This window comes from Trachemys scripta, chromosome 2 (genome assembly GCF_013100865.1).
Source record: "Trachemys scripta elegans isolate TJP31775 chromosome 2, CAS_Tse_1.0, whole genome shotgun sequence".
Taxonomy (NCBI): Eukaryota; Metazoa; Chordata; order Testudines; family Emydidae; genus Trachemys; species Trachemys scripta.
Genome location: NC_048299.1, coordinates 236,604,940 through 236,623,911, shown reverse-complemented (window position 1 = coordinate 236,623,911; position 18,972 = coordinate 236,604,940). Strand labels below are relative to the sequence as shown.

At 40.7% G+C, this 18,972-nt stretch overlaps 1 protein-coding gene across 1 annotated transcript in view; it reads right to left on the bottom strand.

The window, feature by feature from the left end:
• The window catches only part of CNBD1 (cyclic nucleotide binding domain containing 1), a 291,357-nt gene that overhangs the window by 95,883 nt on the left and 176,502 nt on the right, over positions 1-18,972 (bottom strand). The window contains exon 6 of the mRNA XM_034759583.1: positions 1,920-2,054. Within this exon, the coding sequence (XP_034615474.1) occupies positions 1,920-2,054 (135 nt within the window). The remainder of the gene's footprint in view (positions 1-1,919; positions 2,055-18,972) is intronic.

Here is an 18,972-nt window from a genome sequence, read left to right as displayed (position 1 = left end):
CCAGTTTATCCCAGTTCAGACCATCCAGCAACTGGGGGCAGCAACAGGGAACTCACAGGAGACACCAAAATGCACAGGCCCAACGAGAGAAATTTGTGACCCCACCCCATTGTGTTTCCTGGGTCCTCACTCCTACCATTTCACTTTATTTACACTGACATTAGACACATTTTGGGGGTCCACTTGAGCTCAGGGGCCTGGTACAAATGTTCCACCTTCTTCCCCCTGTCAATGCACACAACTTTTCTCTCAGATGAGACTCAGGGAACTAATCAAGCAGACAGATTCAATGCCCCTCATCTGTCAAAGTGCTTTCAAGCCTCCTTGGATTGCCAGTGTCCTGCATGGATCTGCTAACTTGGGCTAGACTTGAAATGCAGCTCCTCCAACAGTTTCTAATGATCCTATCTCCAAGCATATATGCAGATGTACATAGATAGATGTACAAAGATGTAGAGCATCTATGACCTGCACTACAAGATGGTCCCTTAAAATGTCAACTAACCTCCAGCGTGGAGGTCAGCCACAGACCATTTCGAAAAAGGACTCCTGATCAGAGAAAAAGACAAAAAGATCTTCACCACAGATGCCAACTTATTTGTTGGAAGAGTTTACCTATCACATTAGACTGTACAGGGATAACGATCACAGGAGGAGCTGAATCAAAGTATAAATTTGCTGGAGCATTTTGATGATGACCCACACAGTATCATGCCAATGACCAATCAGTTCCAATAGGTAGCAACACACCAGACTGACAATAAAGGAGGGAGATGAAGGTCTTAGCTCCTTGGACAGACAGAGGAGGGAGTCAGGTATTGTTCCTGTGGAAATAGTAGCAAGACACTGCTTGGAGAAGTTGGTTTTGGATTTTCTGCCTCCTACCTGTTCTATCAGTCTCTTGAGCAGTTCTTGTTGCACAGTCTGGTTGATGAGAAACCTTGGGAGGACTGTAAGTATTTTGATAGACCTTTTGCTGTTTGAACAGACTTTTCCATTAATCTATTTGATTGTGCATGGAAAGGGATGTATGTGGTAAACTGTAAACAGTTATAAAAGAGAATTTTCCAAGTGTACTACACATGAACTGTAGTAACTGCTGGCTCTTAACTCATCTGGAATCCATGGTGAGCAAACTTGATTTTCAATATGCTATTGCATTATTACTTGATGTGTTGTAGAACAGCTTAGCTTTCATAAACATGTGAATAGTAGCCCACTAATAAGAGGTAATTCTTCCTGTTTAATTCAAATAATTCAACACATATCACTAGTCTTTTGTGGTTTTAGCCGTTCTTTTGTATTGTCTTTCCCATATTTATAGCAGATTTCACAATTGGATACCTTATCTTCAATGGCAGTGTTCATGCTTGGCCAAAACAGGATTTCTCTGATCTGATGTTTCTCAGATGACCAAAATGGATTATGCTTACAATATTTGATCTAGGTGGTTCCTATTATATTATCATCTGCTGCTGTGCTTTTTGTTGTGTTGGAGGCCCTTGTTGAAGCAGCCAGGAGGATGAATGACTTTGAGGGGTTTTATTTCTTTACAGAAGTGGTAGCCATGCTTCCTCCCTGAGACTGACAGATCTGGTCCTTCCACCTGGGGCTGAAGAACAAAGGAAAATACCCCTGCTGCTGAAGACAAGCACTAAAAGTAGAGGCCACCTGACATGGCAGATGAGGTAGAGTAGCTGGCCCCTCTGCCCACCACTTCTCAACCTTAGAAGGTGTATAATTGAGCCCTCTATGTGCAAATACTCAAAAACCTGAAAACATATTTATGTTAGAGCATTTTCAAGTTAATCAAATGGTTAAATTAAATAGATCATACTTAATTATGCAACACTGAAGACAAGAATGTTCAAACTATTGCATTAGAAGGGTCTAAGACTCTAATAGTATCACAGTTTTACCTCTTTTATTCTCAAATAATCTGTGGAAGAAATTTTAAGAATTTCGCAGTTTTCTTCTGTAATGATGGACAGCAGGATGTGCGGCAGTTTTGGTGGGGCTGTTTCCAGAGTCCCAAAACAACTTCCTCTGATAAGCTTAAAAAAGAAAGGCAAAAGTATCAAACTTAATTTTTTCTCTGTATCAGTAAAATGGGGGTAAAAATGAAATTTAAAGGTTAATTTATGTGCAACCACTTTATTTTGAATACTTTTTACACCTCTAACTGTTTCTGATTTAGTCACTCCTAATGTGTCTGAGTCTTGCTTCATATTACTTTCTGAAAGCATAGCCAAGATACAGTCATTGGCACCAACTGATACATTATGCATTAAACATGAAATCATGTGGCAGTTAGGGAAGTACAGCAGAATAGTATGGTAATGAAGTTCAATTTGATTCAGTGTTTTTTGTAAACACCCCTTGTGAAAAAGAAGCATTATTCCTAAGGATCAACTGTCCTGCCTTATGAATATGTCTTCTGCTCAAAGCAGTCAGCTCAGGGAAGAATGTGGGAGACTGCCTAGGAAAGGTGAACTAGAGTTAATGGGCCGGACCCTCAGATGATGTAAATCAGCATAACTGTGCCCTTGTACATCAGTTGAGGATGTTTCCCACTGTATTTGTGGTATAGTTGAACTGAGATGAAAGCTCCGTTACCATTTAGGTGATAAAATAGTCAACAATAAATATTTGTTGACGTTATCTGGTGTGATAATTTATACTAAAGTAGGTGAAGATTTAGCAGATCAGCAAGTAAACAAAGCAACATCCCAGGAATTTCTAAACACATTGCATGAGGCCAATTCTGTCTTGTGCCTGAATGACACTTAGCACTAACATAACTCTGTATTTCCTCAGCATAACACTCGCATGCATTTTGAAATAATTGGAAAGAGAAATGTACAAATTGATTTGAATCCACAGACGGCACCTGATCCTGCACCTACAACTCTGAGTTCTGCTGGAGAAGAGGGTGCTCAGAACTTTGCAGAACCTCAGCTCCAATAAGTAGAAAAGCCTTCATCTATCTTTATTAGATAAGACAGATCATGTATTTTTCCCTGCAAGACGGCCTGTCATAGATAATCCTTTTTAAATCCTAGTAAGCTTTGCTTTTGCAAACAATGGTTGTAACATTGTAGTATAACAAAGATAACTTTTCTTTACATGTTTGTACAATAGTCTTCAAAGTAACTTGCTTTGAAGTGTTAATTAAATGGAGTACTAGGTCATCAAACATCCATAATTACAGCAAACTGGGAATTTAAGTACTGTCAGTGTTATTGCAATGCTGTGAAATAGATAAAATGGTCTCAGAAATTTAGACTGTATTATTCACAATCTTCTATTCTATTTGCTGTCTTTATATTTAACAATAATGCTTCAGTAACAAGTGGTTTTGGTAAACAATATTCACATCACTGCCTTCTCTACTTTCAGTGCTATGTTCACACTAAACTGCAACACCTTAATATTCCTTCAACCACATATGTTGAGGCTTATAGACTCAGAAGTTTATAAACATTAGGATCCATGTCCACCAGAGCTGGGAGAATACTGAGAAACAAATTCCTCAGCACATTCACTTGAATATAAATATTAGCTCACTTTGACATGCTTACATCCCTTTTGTGTTTGATTCCCACAAATGTTACAGCACTTTAGCTTGTGAAAAGCAAATTTCAAATGGGCATGTTCGAATATTTGTCCCAGAACAGGTACATTTTATATGGGATGGGATGCTGCTTGTTCAGGTAGCTGAGGGCCATGGTTCAGGCTACGTTTTACTCACGGGTATTTTTAGTAAAATTCACAAAAATTCACAGCCCATGACCTGTCCATGACTTTTACTGTATACCCCTAACTAAAACTTGGGCAGGGGTCTGTGGGTGCTCTGGGGGAGGTGGTCCGGGGGTGCTCTGGGTGCTGGGAGAGATGGCCTGGGCCCCCACTGGTGCAGGGAGGGGGCGGGCCACAGCATGCGGCCCGGGACTCCCACTAGTGCAGCCCCTGAACCAGCCCTGGCTGCTGCAGACATCAGAGGTCACAAAGTCATGGAATCCGTGACTTCCAGGAAAGACTCGCAGATTTAGCCACAGTTAACAAACTCCTCTCCAGCACCCCTGCCATAAAGGAAATTAAAGCTCACATTCAAGTCAATCCTGCTCCCCATTCAAGTCAATAGCAAAACTCTCTTTGACTTAAATGTTTCAGAATCAGGCTCTAAGGACCTAGACAACGATGTGACTGGTCTGATTGCAGCCAGGACCGTGAACGCACACATGCTAACTTTATATGGGTGTTATGAAAGAAAATTTCATTTCTATTCAATAAATCTTTCATAATTGAAAAATCAATACTTTTTTTTAAGACTGAGGCATTGGTGAGCCAGAAAGAAAAAGGTCTCAACAATTTTTAAAATTCCCTATTTCTGTTTACCTCTCCCTAAATTTCTACCGTATTGCCTCTGAAGAGATTAAAATCCCCAGTGGTTTCTTCAATCCCTCTCCTCAATTACAGGAGTTATGTTTATCAAATTAAAAAGAACAATACCATGTGACTTATGTGACCAATCAAAATTAACCTTTACAGTAAAAACAACGAGGAGTCCTTGTGACACCTTAGAGACTAACAAATTTATTTGAGCATAAGCTTTCGTGGGCTATAACCCACTTCATCAGATACATTTAGTTAGCCTATGATAAAGGTCAGTAGCTGGATGTTTACAACCCCTTTTCACATCTCAATTTAGCTATGGTTATGAGAGTAACAATATACACTCATTAAGCACTTCAGATGGTCAAATTAACCTTTAATTAACCTCTCAGCTGATGCTATTGTTAGTCTCTAAGGTGCCACAAGGACTCCTCATTGTTTTTGCTGATACAGAGTAACACGGCTACCCCTCTAAACCTATACAATGTAAGTTTGAATACTGAGTATCAAATGCTTACAATAAATGGAGTACAACCAAACCAAAGTCTAAACTACTCACAAATAAAATAAAATAAAATAAAAAACTGGGAATCACAATCTGCTAATGAGTAAAGAAAGAAGCTAAATTAATGGACTAAATTCTCAGTTGGAAATTATTTGCTCAGTTCTAACACTCTATCAGTGGTACAGATGCAGTACTTTGTTACCTGCCCTTCTTTCTACCCAACATATTTTCATATCATAGAACTTCTAGTCTTCAAACTGCTAAAATTACACTGCAGTAATGAAAGCACTCAAATTCTGGCACTATGATACAAACCATATTTATTACCTAAGCAGTCCTTCAAAAGAATGACACAAAATCATGATGGATCATTGTAACCCTGGGTATATGGGTAAGCCGATATTTTTCTGTAGCTCCACTTAACTATTTTACTTATGGCTCACTATCCTGTACTTTGCAACTTTTGTCTGGCTTCCAAAAGTCAAGGCTTCAAAGCAGAGAATTGTATATTGAACTTTTTTCCAGTGCAGTATATCAACCATGCAGATTCTGGAATCTCCTGACAATATTACCATTTTCCATAAAAAATTCTGAATTTCCTCAGTTTTGTTCAAAGTCAGAGATCCAGAAGATTCAGAGACCTTTCAAATGTGAAAAATTCCTCATGCCCATGACCAAAAGGAGGAAAACTGCATCAACTCCTGAAAAAGTCTAAAATAATGCAGAATCTATCCGCTGTTCTCAATAACTCTGTTATCAGCTGACACCTTCTTTCTAAAAAACCTGAGACCCCTAGAAAAAAGATTGAGAGAAACACCTGGGATAAAATTGGTCTTTTATGTACGAAAATTTGACAGCATCAGCTCAGAGATTAATTAAATATTTGTTTGACCATCTGAAGTGCTTAATGAATGTATATTGTTATTCTCATAATCATAGCTAAATTGTGACCTGAGAGAGGTTGTAAACATCCAGCTACTGACCCTTATCATAGGCTAACTTGCTAATTCAAGGATGCAGTTTCAACTGCTGTTTAGCATGTTAAGATTTATTTTCTGTTGTCACACACCTATTAAATGGCTCAAGCATCACTTGTATGTTTAACACATACGTAATCATGGTCTGATCCTTGTAAGGTGGTGAGCATCTCCTCAAGACATTGAGGCCAAGCCCTTCAAAGGTTTTTATGTGCCTACCTCCCAAGATTTGGGGCTCTAAACCTGAACGTCCTAAATCCCAAAGAAGTAATGGAAGATTAGCATGTTCGGCACCTCATAGGAGCCAACCACAAATGATTAATATTTCAGTAAAAAAAGTCTTTTACTTACACTTGATTCTTACTAAAATACTCCCTTTTCCTGGGGTTTGGCACATTCCCTCCCTTTCAGGGGGCACAGCACTAATGCTTTTGGGTGTTGGCTGAAACAACGGTCATGCATGTACCCAATCCACACAGTCACTGAACCACTGGTCATCTGTCTAGCAGAGGTACTTATGTGACCCCTTTTACCATAGTATGGGAGCACCTCAATCTTTAATGTATTTATCCTCACAACCTCTCTAAGAAGTAGAGGTTATAAACTGTTATCCCCAAAGGGAGAGCTCCACACAGATTCTCAAAGGCACAATCTCCATTGATTTCAAAAACGTAAATACCTTTGAGGATCTGGGCACAAGTGACTTACCCAAAGCCATACAAGAAGTCTGTAGTGCAGCATGGAACTGAACCTGGTCTCCTGTTTTCCAGGCTAAGCACCAGGCCATCCTCTAATACCCTAGCTCCTTCTCCTATATCATGCCTCTGAGCTGCTGCAGAGAAAATTGTGACTGTGGAAGTTGTGAATGCCCCCTGTACAGCCACTCTATGACTTCCCCCTCATGGAGCAGAGCCATGGCACTTGGCATGATTCTGTGCCGGAGGTGAGGGCAGAGCTCCCTTTAGTCCCCATTTACCAGTTCTTAAAGTGTGGAAGAATTGCTGTACTCAGAAACATATACATACAGACATATTAAGATTTCCTCATGTTCCTGGTTGTTCCCTAATTAGGATTAGGCCCCTTTATTTTGATTTACTGCTTTCAATAATCATGGGGGGTGAATGAGCTGCTGTATATGAGGAACAGCCAATGTTTTGACTATGAGAACAGGTTTCCAAATGAATATTTTGGAAAGGACCATATTGTGATGGGTTCAGTCACAGAGATCCCCTTGGGACTGTCACCTGATGTGCTGAAATTACATTTGAGCCCATTTTCCTTGCCAGCTTGGGACTTCCTAAACCCTGTCTTGTTGAGCCAGAGACGCTAGTCTGCTGCAACACAGACCCAGGGTTTGGTCCACGCCCCCAAAACTGCAGATTAAACTGAAAACAGTTTAGCAGATTACCTAACTCCAGCACCCAGACACCCAGTTTCCAATGGGATCCAAACCCCAAATAAATCCATTTACTCTGTATAAAGCTTATACAGGGTAAAGTCATAAATTGTCCGCCCTCTATAACACTGATAGAGATATATGCACAGCTGTTTGCTCCCCCAGGTATTAATCACTTACTCTGGGTTTATTAATAAACAAAAATGATTTTATTAAGTATAAAAAGTAGGATTTAAGTGGTTTCAAGTAATAACAGACAGAACAAAGTAAGTCACCAAGCAAAATATAGCAAAAACATGCAAGTCTAAGCCTAATACATTAAGAGACTGATTACAGATAATATCTCACCCTCAAAGATGTTCCAATAAGCTTCTTTCACAGACTAGATTCCTTCCTAGTCTGAGCCCAATCCTTTCCCCTGGTACAGTCCTTGTTAGTTCCAGCAGAACTCAGGTGGTAAGCAGGGGTTTTCTCATGACTGGCAGCCCTCTTTGTCCAGCTCCACCTCCTTTTATAGCTTTGGCGCAAGGTGGGAATATTTTGTCTGTGCTTGTCCCCACCCCTGCCTCATCAATGGAAAAGTACAAGGATTAAGATAGATTCCAGTATCATGTGACACAGTCTCCATTCTTCCTGGGTTGGCCCACATGTACACAGGAAGGTTTGCAAGTAAATAAACCATTTACAACCAATTGTCCTAGTCAATGGGAGCCATCAAGATTCTAAACCACCATTAATGGCCCACACGTTGCATAATTATAATAGGACCTCAGAGTTATACTTCATATTTCTAGCTTCAGATACAAGAATGATACATGCATACAAATAGGAGGAATATATTCAGTAGATTATAACCTTTGTTATGATACCTTACAAGAGACCTTTTGCTTAAAACATATTCCAGTTACATCATATTCACACTCATAAGCATATTTCCATAAAACATATGGAGTTCAATGTCACACATACATGATGCAGTCTGCAAAGAAACTTATGTAGGCTAAAACTCGACAGTAAATAGCTGGAAGGATCTTTTCACTTCATCAGGGAAATGAGCTTTTTTATAGGAATAATAAAGGTTAGTCAATCTGATCTCTTTTCATTTTATTTCTCTTGCATGCATGGAAGAGAAATGTTTTATAATGCTCCACATCTGAAGTAGTTAACTGACAGTCCTGGTTTCACATCCTGAGTGTGGGTTTGATCCTCCTTCCATTGCCTTCCACAGAGAAGGGTCAAGCCCTATTAGAGCTGGTCAAACATTTTTGAACAAATGTTCCTTCAGAAAACAACCTGTTTCAGGAGCTAAAATTACATGAACATTTTTAATATTTTGAAATTGTGTTTTTCTCTGTTTGCTGAAAATCCAAAAAAGTTTCACGTTTTATTTTTTGTTGTTTTCTCCTTCTGACCCCGTCCTTCACCAGTACCACCATGAAAAGCGGGGAGGAGAAAAATTGGGGGGATGTGAAAAAAGTGAAATTTTTTCAACTGATTTTTTTGGTAAAAAGAAATCCATGAAAATGTTCAAAATCTGTTTTGTTCAAAAACTTCAAAACGTTAACATTTCAGAAACTTTCAAAACCAAAACATTTTAGCCAAGTACATTATGATTCTGATCCTATGCCTATTTCAGGCAAGAGATGAGCTCCACTGGCGTCAATGAGAGTAGTACTAGCTACAGCATATCATAATTAATTTATTTGGTTGGAGGTCCTCTGGAGCCCTTTGCCTTTTCTTCCTCAGCATAATCACACTAAAACATCTGCTACTGAGGTGACTTCTTAAAAAAAAAAAAATGACAGTGCTTACCTCAAACGTCTAAAGCAGGGCACACCCCTATTGCTCCATGACAGCATTATCTTTCTAAGTACAGTAGTAATAATTATGAGAAGGGAAAACTTGTCATATTTGTTATCAAGTATACCATTTATTATTAAAAATACCATCAAACAGTAATTAAATACAAACCTCAAATAAAATAATCTAACATCTATGGCAAAGGAATTTGATTCATAGTCTTCAAAGATTTAACAAAATATATTTGAAGAAAATGAAGCTCTCATTACTTATCACTGAAAACTTAAAGAAAACCACAATTTTTTATTAACACCCACTGCTATACTTATATATGCATATATTAAATCCTTACTTTTTATCCACTAAAAATTTTATATATTCTCTACTTTTTATATTTTAAAATAGGGATAAACAAATACAATATAAAAGAAGCAGTAATTACACAAGATATTTACGTTTTTAATGAATTTGCTTAATAACAGGAAAATGACCGATTTCTTCTTTGGGTGGTGGACAGGTTTGGGAAACGATCAAACAGATGCAGCACAATGGCCATGAATTCTGCCTCTTGTTTTGATTTTTTTTCTAAGATATCAGTAAAAATTATTGAATATTAGTCAGTGACATTCTCCCCTTTTATTTTTATATCTTTATTAAAGGAACATCAGTAAACAGATTTAATATACACCAATAAACTTCCCCCTTGTTATGACTTTTATAATGGAACTGCAGTAAAAAGATTAAATGTACACCAACAATTTCATTATTTAAAAAAAATATTGTAAACAACAGTAACTATGCTAAAGGCTCATTTCCAAATTCACTTCCATTGGCGTGCTTCCCCATGTAAGCAGGAAAAAACTGCAAGGATTTTTTCAAGATACTTGGTGATGCATGCCTCATTTTCAAACGGAGTCCTAAGAACACATTTCAGCAAACTCTACACCAGGCTTCAATAACAGGCATGTTGTTTGCTGAACTGGGGTCCAAGGGCCCTCTTTGTCTCCCCACACCAAGCTGGAGTACATAGACTTGGCTCAGGGAATGCCCCTGAAAGAAGAATCCTCCCCTACAGGCTGCTCTACAGCCATTCCCATAATCCTAGCGATGCAGCTGCCCCTATGGTCATTGCACTTCACATCTGCTGGAAGGATTTGGCTGCTGTATCTATAACCCACACACCTTCTGGGTGTGGTGCTCTGTCCCATCTAGTGGCACTGAGACCATTGAGAGAGAGAGAGAGCGATAAAATGAGTCTGCTCTACAGTCTTAGCTAACAGTTTATTCATGCAGTAGAGGCTCATGTCCTAAGCTCCAGAGGCCCCAGGTTCGGTCCTGCCTGTTTATGACCAGGGTCTGTCTGTGTTACATATCTACATGGTTGCGGATCCACCAACCTCATCTCTACTCCTTCCCTTGTCCACCTCCGCTTAGCTTGCCCAGGTCTCTTTCCCCAGCAGTGCAGGAGTAGACCCCCTCATACCAAGGTAGGACACAGGGTTCCTTGCATTCTGCTCCCTAGCATGCAGAATTCCACCAGTTTTACTGTCCACAGAGGACCTCCATACCAGCAGGAGAGAGGGCAGAATTTGTTCCCAAGTGTACAATAGCAAACTGACCACTCCTATACCCATTTGGTGGAATCTAAAAACAAACTAAGGTTATGTCTACACTACAGCCTATGTTGGCAAAATGTATATCACTCAGGGGGTGAATATTTCACCCTCCTGAGTGACATATGCATTTGTGTGCACAGCACTATGTCAGCGGGAGTGCTTCTCCCACCAACATAGCTTATGCCACTTGCAGAGGTATATTTTTTATATCGACAGAAGAGCTCTCTTCCATCAGCATAGAGCATCTTTGCTAGATGTGCTGCACTGGCCCAGCTGTATTGGTACAGCTGCGTTGCTGCAGCGCTGCACGTATAGACATATTTTTAATTTAAAAGAAAAATTATGACAAAGATACGCTGTCTCCAAATACAGGCATGAGCAAATTTGTATATTTTTATAAATGTTTAGAATGCACAAAAAGTTATAAACTTTTAAAATTAACAGAGCTTATCCAAAGGCAGAACCACTCAATAATTTAATGTTCTAAGATCTGCTCTCCTCCAGTTAATGGATTTGTTGTCAGGTTTCATTGTTGTATTCAATATTGCCTGTGGCTAACAGATTTACAGTGCTTCCTGGAAATTACTTTCCTCCCCTTTCTTCCTAATGTGCCTTTATCTTATAGCAGGCACATTTAGGCACCATGTAGCTGGAGAGTCTGTCCATCATTTAATTAATGTGCACAATAGAGCACAAAATACCACAAACAGAAACTGGAGAGTTCTTTAACGTAAGTGTTATTGTATCCCACATTCTCAAACACTGAGAAGTACTGGAATCACTTCTTCAGACTACTAGAAGCAGTGCTGTCATCAAGTACAGAAATTATATATATATATACACACACACACACACACACATATAAATACACATGTACACACACTCCCCCTTCCAAATTACTGTAGGTGAAGTGTACTCCCTACCTTTACACAAACCCTGAGTAGTTAGGCTCTGTGAAGGGAACTCTGAGGGTTCTGAGGGGCAGAAACCAATCTGCCCACCCCAGAGGCTGGCTGTTGAGCTATATTTCTGACCCTCCATAGCTGCTATGTCAGACTTCAGGCTAGAATACCTGTTCAGAGTTCCTCCAAGCCACCTATGTGGGCTCTTTAGCTACTGAATGCATCTGTGGCTCACTTCCAATGGCTCCATCCATTGCAGCCACATCAGAGATGGCACTAATTGCTCCTCCATAGTATGTGGAACAAAGCAGACAAAGGGACCCATTCATAGCTACTCCACCCAGAACCTATGCAGAGAGCCATACTGGAGGTTTGATGGTGCAGTCTTGTGTGAATCTTTTAAGTTAGGATGAATGTGCCCCCTATGATATGGAAACAATTTTCCAGTTACTCAGCAGGTGCAAACATGATATTTGTCCCAATGCCATAACATAGATGGGGCTTCAATTTACTCTTTATCTTGGCTGATGTATTAAAATTATATCCTCAATGGCCCCTCATTCACTTTAATTTTATTCAAATTGATGATAAGCCTATAATGTGTTGCTGAAATTAGAAATCTATCCGTGATATATATGTGAGTTACTAGTGCTGAATGTGCAGATATCAGAAAGAAGAAATTAATGGCAGATTCCTCAATAATTTTGCTCCAAGCTTACAACCTGCTTAGATTGAAGATCTTAAAAGATATATCCAGTTTAACAGAGACATATGCAAAAGATATATCCAGTTTAACAGAGACATATGCAAGTTCAGACTTTGTGGCATCATTTTCTAACATTACAGGAAAGAACAGGCCAAAGGTCTGTCCTTACTTGGCACTATCAGAAATGTTGAATATTAAAACTGTAAAACTCTAGCTGTTCAATAACTGGCTTCCCCTTCAGTAACTGGAGTGTGAAATTTATTTTGTTGCCTGTAAAAATCGGTACCCTGATTTTAAAAACTCACAACTGGAAATGAACTTCAACAACATCAGTTTCAAACAGAAAATTCCACGTATTAGTTAAGTATGGTTCAACCATTTTATCCCAAAATACCAATGCAAAGTGTCAGAGAGATAAGATCAATTTACATATTTCTAATCATTTGATGCATGTTGCATTTGAATATGAAGCAGCATTTTTGACACTATTTAAAAATTGTGCCATATGGGCAATAACAAAAACCTGTGGTTTAAACAGACAGAATCCCAAGAACAATCAGCATTTCATTATCAGTTTGCATTTTTGCAGATAAAATAGAAAAATGTGGAGCTTTCTTATTTATGAATGATATTTCTATATAAATAGGGCCTATTATTTAATCACGGCACTTGTTCAAAACCGTTCATAAGACAAAAGCAACTGAAAGTGATTATGGCTTACAATATACAGGCTGTTGGGTAGTCAGAGTGACTTCCATATGGTATACTTTATTATTTTTATTCTTCATAAACCTATTTACATTTCAGTTGCTTTTCCATAGTGGTTTTCTGGTCACATTTTCATTATTGATAATGTTTTTGTTCAAAGATGGGTTTGCTTTTTCCCAGTTCATCGTCTTTTCCTACTGAAGGACCCAATCCACTGAGATTTCGAGTGCCCTCAACTACCAGCAAAGTCAATAGGAACTGAGGCATTCGACAGCCCACAGGATCAGATCTTAAACTTTCAGTGAAGTAATAATGCCAAGTTGGTGATTTCACGCTCATTTTTATGACAGATTTTGACACAGAACTCCCATTTCTCTGCAGGATAAGGAGGCTGGGAAAGAAAGAGTTCTTATTCAGACATGAATGTCTTAAATAATAGCTAAAGGAATACTGAAAATGACAAGGCAAAGAAATTTTTTTGTATAAATGTTCTCTTCTTTCAAGTGTATTTCTGCATAAAGGCTCTATTAGCATTTCTATTATAAACATCTATTTTCAGGAGGTCATAACTTGGTTGGAAGTATTTGCTTCAGGCTGAAACTCATGATATTCCCAATGTAGGGACTTTTTCCCCCTTTAACATTAAAAGCACCAGAAAAAGACATTCTGCTCTTTTTAAGCTATAAGGAGGAATGTGAAGAAACAGAAATTCATCAGTTTTGGACTCCATATTCTAGTTCTGTTGCTTTTCTTAAACTTAGAATTTGCATGCCTTCAGTCAATAGGGACTGCCATAACTATAGAGAGTAAAACTATGCAAACCCTTGAATAATAAAACCAAATATATTTTTCTTAAGTCATAATGAATCTAAAACTCAGCCCAGGCTTCACTGAAAGTTTCACCATGCAAACCTGGGCCAGGTTTAGCATGCAAAGCCTTCCTCTCCATCCGTGCTGCAGATGGATTTATGTTTTTTTATTTTAAACAGGAAACATGAAAGATTCATAAGAGAGGAGGGATGATGGTTAAGGCACTAGACTGCACCTCACAAGATCAAGGTTCAATTCCAGGCTCTGCTATAGAGTTTCTGGGCAAATTTGGGCAAATCATGCACTCTCTCTCTCTGCCTCAGTTCTCAGAAATGGATATAACAATACATCCTTCTTCCCACCTTTTGCCTGTCTCATCTATATAGACTGTAAGATGATCAGGGTAGGGGCTGCCTCACACTGTGTTTGTACAGCACCTAGCACAATATGACCCCAAACTAATTTGTGGTCTCAGGTGCTATTGTAATATAAATAAATACTCAACAATGAACTCACTGGCTTGGCTCAGTTTTGCTTTTGAGCAAAGCTCAAGAAATTTCTTTTGCATCATTTTGAATATCTGCAGGATATTTCGTTCCTCTCACAGATCCGACACCCCTTAGAAATGCACACAAGAATTAACATTTCTAAATATATAGGGCATTAAAGATACTCTACCTGAAACCTTCTATATAAAGGATGCCTCTGTGACACTAGCAGACCGAGCACCAGTTCATGCCAAGGTTCCCATGTATCAAATGGGACTAATAGGTACACAGTTGTAATCTGTCTGGCTCACTTGTGGGTTAATATTGATAAAATAGATATTAGAATTATAAGAAAGTTTAGACTCTATTGAATGCTTATGAGTTGCTGAATGAATTAATCTTACTGATCTGTGTCCCATATTACAATGTAATATTTGAGCAGCAGTATTGTCACTGTATGAAAGGCCATACAGGAGAGGGACATTAATTAGCATGAAGAGAAACTCTTCTACAGAAATCATTACACCCCTTCCCAAAGAAGAGCCCCATTGATACAGGCTGTGGGTGGATCTTACAACTGGAAACTCCCTACATCTGGCCTGAGAAATGGTCAGCAAAAAGACTAAAGACTCTTGTTGTTGTTCTGCTCTCCTCCCCATGAAGATGAGTCATGCAAGTGGACTCCCATCAGCTGAGTATGCAGCTCAGAGCACATGGTAGGATGAGAACAAAAAATCCAAACAAAAGGAACTAGGGACCTTGGCCTCGGGGTGGGGTGGAGGTGATGGAATGCTCCCCTGTATTCACACCCTACATGCTATTATAATAATCTTTGTACAAGGCATGCTTTGCAAAGTATCATTTGAAAACCTGTAACCTGCACATTAATAATATCATGGTAAAATGCAGGTAGCCACATTATGTGTAAAGTTATGAACGTAAGCTGAAAGCCCTGGCTGGGATGATTTAGTTGGGGATTGGTCCTGCTTTGCACAGGGGGTTGGACTAGATGACCTCCTGAGATCCCTTCCAACCCTGATATTCTATGATTCATGACTGGAGTGGGTTTCTGGAGTCTGGGGAATGGCTAAACCAGTTTCTCAAAGACAAAGGGCAAGCTGATGCCCCAGCCAGGTGTCAATAAAGCTGATGGGACATCACCTATCAAGTGGCCATTCTTAGCAAGAAAGGGGGGCTTGGACAAAGAGATCTGTGTCTTAGCAAACAGCATGAGGTCTCCTTCCTCCACCAAACCCTGTCTCAGTTCTCAACTGAAAATGCTTTTTTCAAAGAGGGACTAAAGCTATAAAAAGTAGTGGCAAACACCCACCCTCTCTCTCACCCATTTCATTCTTTGCACCTGAGAAGACAAAGGAAACAGCCATTGGACTTTGGGGGAGGGAGTCCTGACCTGAGAGTTTGGTCAGGAGCCCATCCCCCTCTCTGAAAGTCAGGCCACATATGTTTCATATATATCTCCATTGGAGCTGGGAGGTGTAAACTCCAGCTAAAGGAGACATATCTGTGGTACCTCTGATTTAGCTAGTGTGCTAAAAATAGAAGTGTAGTCACAATGGTGCAAGGGGCCCTCAGTACAATCCCATCTGAGACCATAGGTAAGTACATGAGGTGGCTATCCCCTCCCACCACTCATGGGACTACAGTTATGCTTCTATTTTTAGTGTGTTAACTCGATCACAATTAGAGTGGATATATCTCTCTGAGCTAGAATTCACACCTTCCAGCTCCAGTGTAGTCATACCCTAAGTTTGGACACCCAAAATTCAGTATAATCAAAACTAGAGTCTATTTTGGGCCAGAACCTATGTGTGTCTCCATTTACCAATCTGTAAAATGGAGGGAATACATACCTCACAGGAATGTTGTGAGACTAATTTCATTAAAACATGAAAAGGCTTCACGTTCCTATGGTGAAAGGTGCTATAGAGGCAAAAATTATCATCAAACGTTTTAATATCTTTATTAAACATTAGGGCCATGTTTTGTAGCATCAGTTGGTATGCATTCAAAGTTGGGAAATAATATCTCCTCTGTGCTTTAATATACTGCATAACACACTGTAGCTGGATGCTTAAGTTACAGCTAAGAAAAACAACCTTCCATGACAGCCATCTCCAACATTTTTGAAGCTGACTGACAAAGAGAAATTCAATTAGTACCTTGAAAAGCACAGACAGGCATTAAGTGTATATCAAAAGGTTTCCAAGAGGAGATAAGCTTCTTTATAACTTCATAAATGTATGATGTTCTACTTCAAAAGGATGCATCTTGCAAGCATAAATCTTGGGGGTTGGTAGGCGCCCACCCGCAGTGCCGGGTTTACAGTGGCTCCATGGAGCCGGGCCCATGTTCAGAAGGAGCCCCGGCCCATTCTGCTTGCACTGTGCCCCGAGACCCTGCTGGCTCCCCTGGCCCACCACTGGCTCCTCTCGGCCTGCCTGCCAACTGGCCGAGGGCTCCTCTCTGCCCCCTGCCCACACACCCCTGCTCCTCTCAGCCCCCTGGCCAGACCCCAGTGCACCTCCGGCTCTGGGCAGTCTCTGCTTCCTACCACCTGTGGGGGCCCACGTGTCTCCCCGAAGCTGAGCCGCCTGGGACTGGTGCAGAAGCCTGGCCAGTCTCAGCCAGGAGAGTGTGTGTGTGTGTGTGTGTGTGTGTGTGTGTGTGTGTGTGTGTGTGTGTGAAGACAGTGTGGAGGGCTTGACTGGTCCCCTCCAGGCAAGTGCGTCGAGGGACCCTGGCCAGGGCAGGTCCTGGCCTGGCTGATCGCGCCACTCCCAAGGAGATGGAGCGATTCCCAGCCCTGGGACCAGCCCTGGCTGTGCTGCCGGCTCAGCCCGGCAGACACAGTCGCCTCCCAGCATGGCTGGTGAGCGTGGCTGGGAGGCATGGGTTAGGGGAGTGGATCTGTGGGCAGTATGAGGGGGTACTGGGCTGTGAAGGGATGGGGAAGATCTGTGTGTGTTGGGGCACTAGGGAGTGGGGGTTCTGTGTGTGGGGGTGCTGGGCACTTGTGGTGGGGCTGTAGGCAGGGGTGGTGTTGTGCAGGGTGCTGTGCATTTGTGGGTGGGTCGGGGGGGCAGGCACTGGGCATAGTGGGTACAGGGGGCCTCTAGCCATAGTGAGTTGGGGGGTGCTGGGCGGGGGGGGGAGGGAGGCTGTGTGGTGTGGCATGGGCCTGCCCCTCAGGGGAAGGGGCATGCTGGCAGCACAGGGCTGGGCAGGCCACTGTGCGTCTGGTAACTGCCAGTTTGTAAATAGTGCCCTCGCATTGGGCGGAGCGAGGCCACTCCTGCCATGCCATGCCCCATTGCCTCTGGCTGGCTCCTCACTCCGGGGACTGACCTCCCCGTGCCATGCTCCATTGCCTCCATGGGGGCCCACAAATATATTTGGCACCAGGCCCACAAAAGGCTAATCTGGCCCTGTTAATCTGTAGCAAGGAAAGCAAATACTAGATAAAAGTCTGTTGCACTACACATTGAAACTAGTACTCTAAAATTAGTTCAGCAAAGTAGTTACCAGAAGCAATAGCTTTATTTAATAGAGGCCTGACAACCAAACCAGTTTTATACATAAATATGTTGGTTTTGTGAGCCATACATCTGGGAGTCTAGCTTATGAATAAGGGAACTTTAGAACAAATGGTCTCTCTCCTGTTGTTCATAAACTCCTGACAGCAACAGTTCCTTTACTCAGAAGTCAAATGGCCATACTAATGAGTAGGGTGCTAAATATTTCTTTCTTCTTGATAAGTTACTCTGGGTGAAAATACACTGAAATGGAAAGACCTGTGACAAAACAGACTGAGAACAAACACCCCTATCCTGATCAGTGGGAAGCTATCACATTCTATATGGTCCATGTTACACTTGTTTCAGATTTATATTGGGACGTTATATAAGCTTCTGATCCACTTGATAATAGCCAAATGAAGTTTCTTTTTAGTAAACAGTGACAATCCTGAGGCTCCATGCATAAAATGCACTGCCTAAAGGATAAGCAATGATTCTCATTTAAATAATTAACAAAGTACAATTGTTGGATTGGGTGAGTAGCATAATACTTTACCTACAGTGACACAAAGGCCCGGACTGTCACCAAACACGTTAAAGGGGTCTTTTCCTAATATTCTGAGAAAACAGTTGGCGCACCTGTGGCAATCTGTCAGAAAGATTCAATTTAGAGTGGACAGAATAAGGGAGAATTGATCTTGCCTCCCTGCCATTCTGCTCAAGGTCAGTTATTTTATTCTAGTGGGATGGCATAAGGAATTCTGAATGACCCCTTTTTGCAAGGCATCAACTCTAGATCCTGAAGGCATTTGTAATTCATTCATTGTTTGTTTTGATGAGACAAGCAATATGAGAGAAAATATACTTAAAATGCTTGAAAGGTAAACCTAACAGCCTCAATCCCAGCAGGCTGATGTAAACTTCTTGTAAGTGATTGTAAGTGACAAGACCATCCACAAAAAAATCGAATAACTTCCCCAAACCTCTCCCTGCCAATCTGAATGATTCAACCTATACAGCAAGAAGGACAGGAGATTCCAATTTTCTCACAAACAATTTTCACATTATTCCCGCAACACTGACAGTATAACTGCAGTATAATTAACTCAGTTTACCTTCCATGGTCATGCATA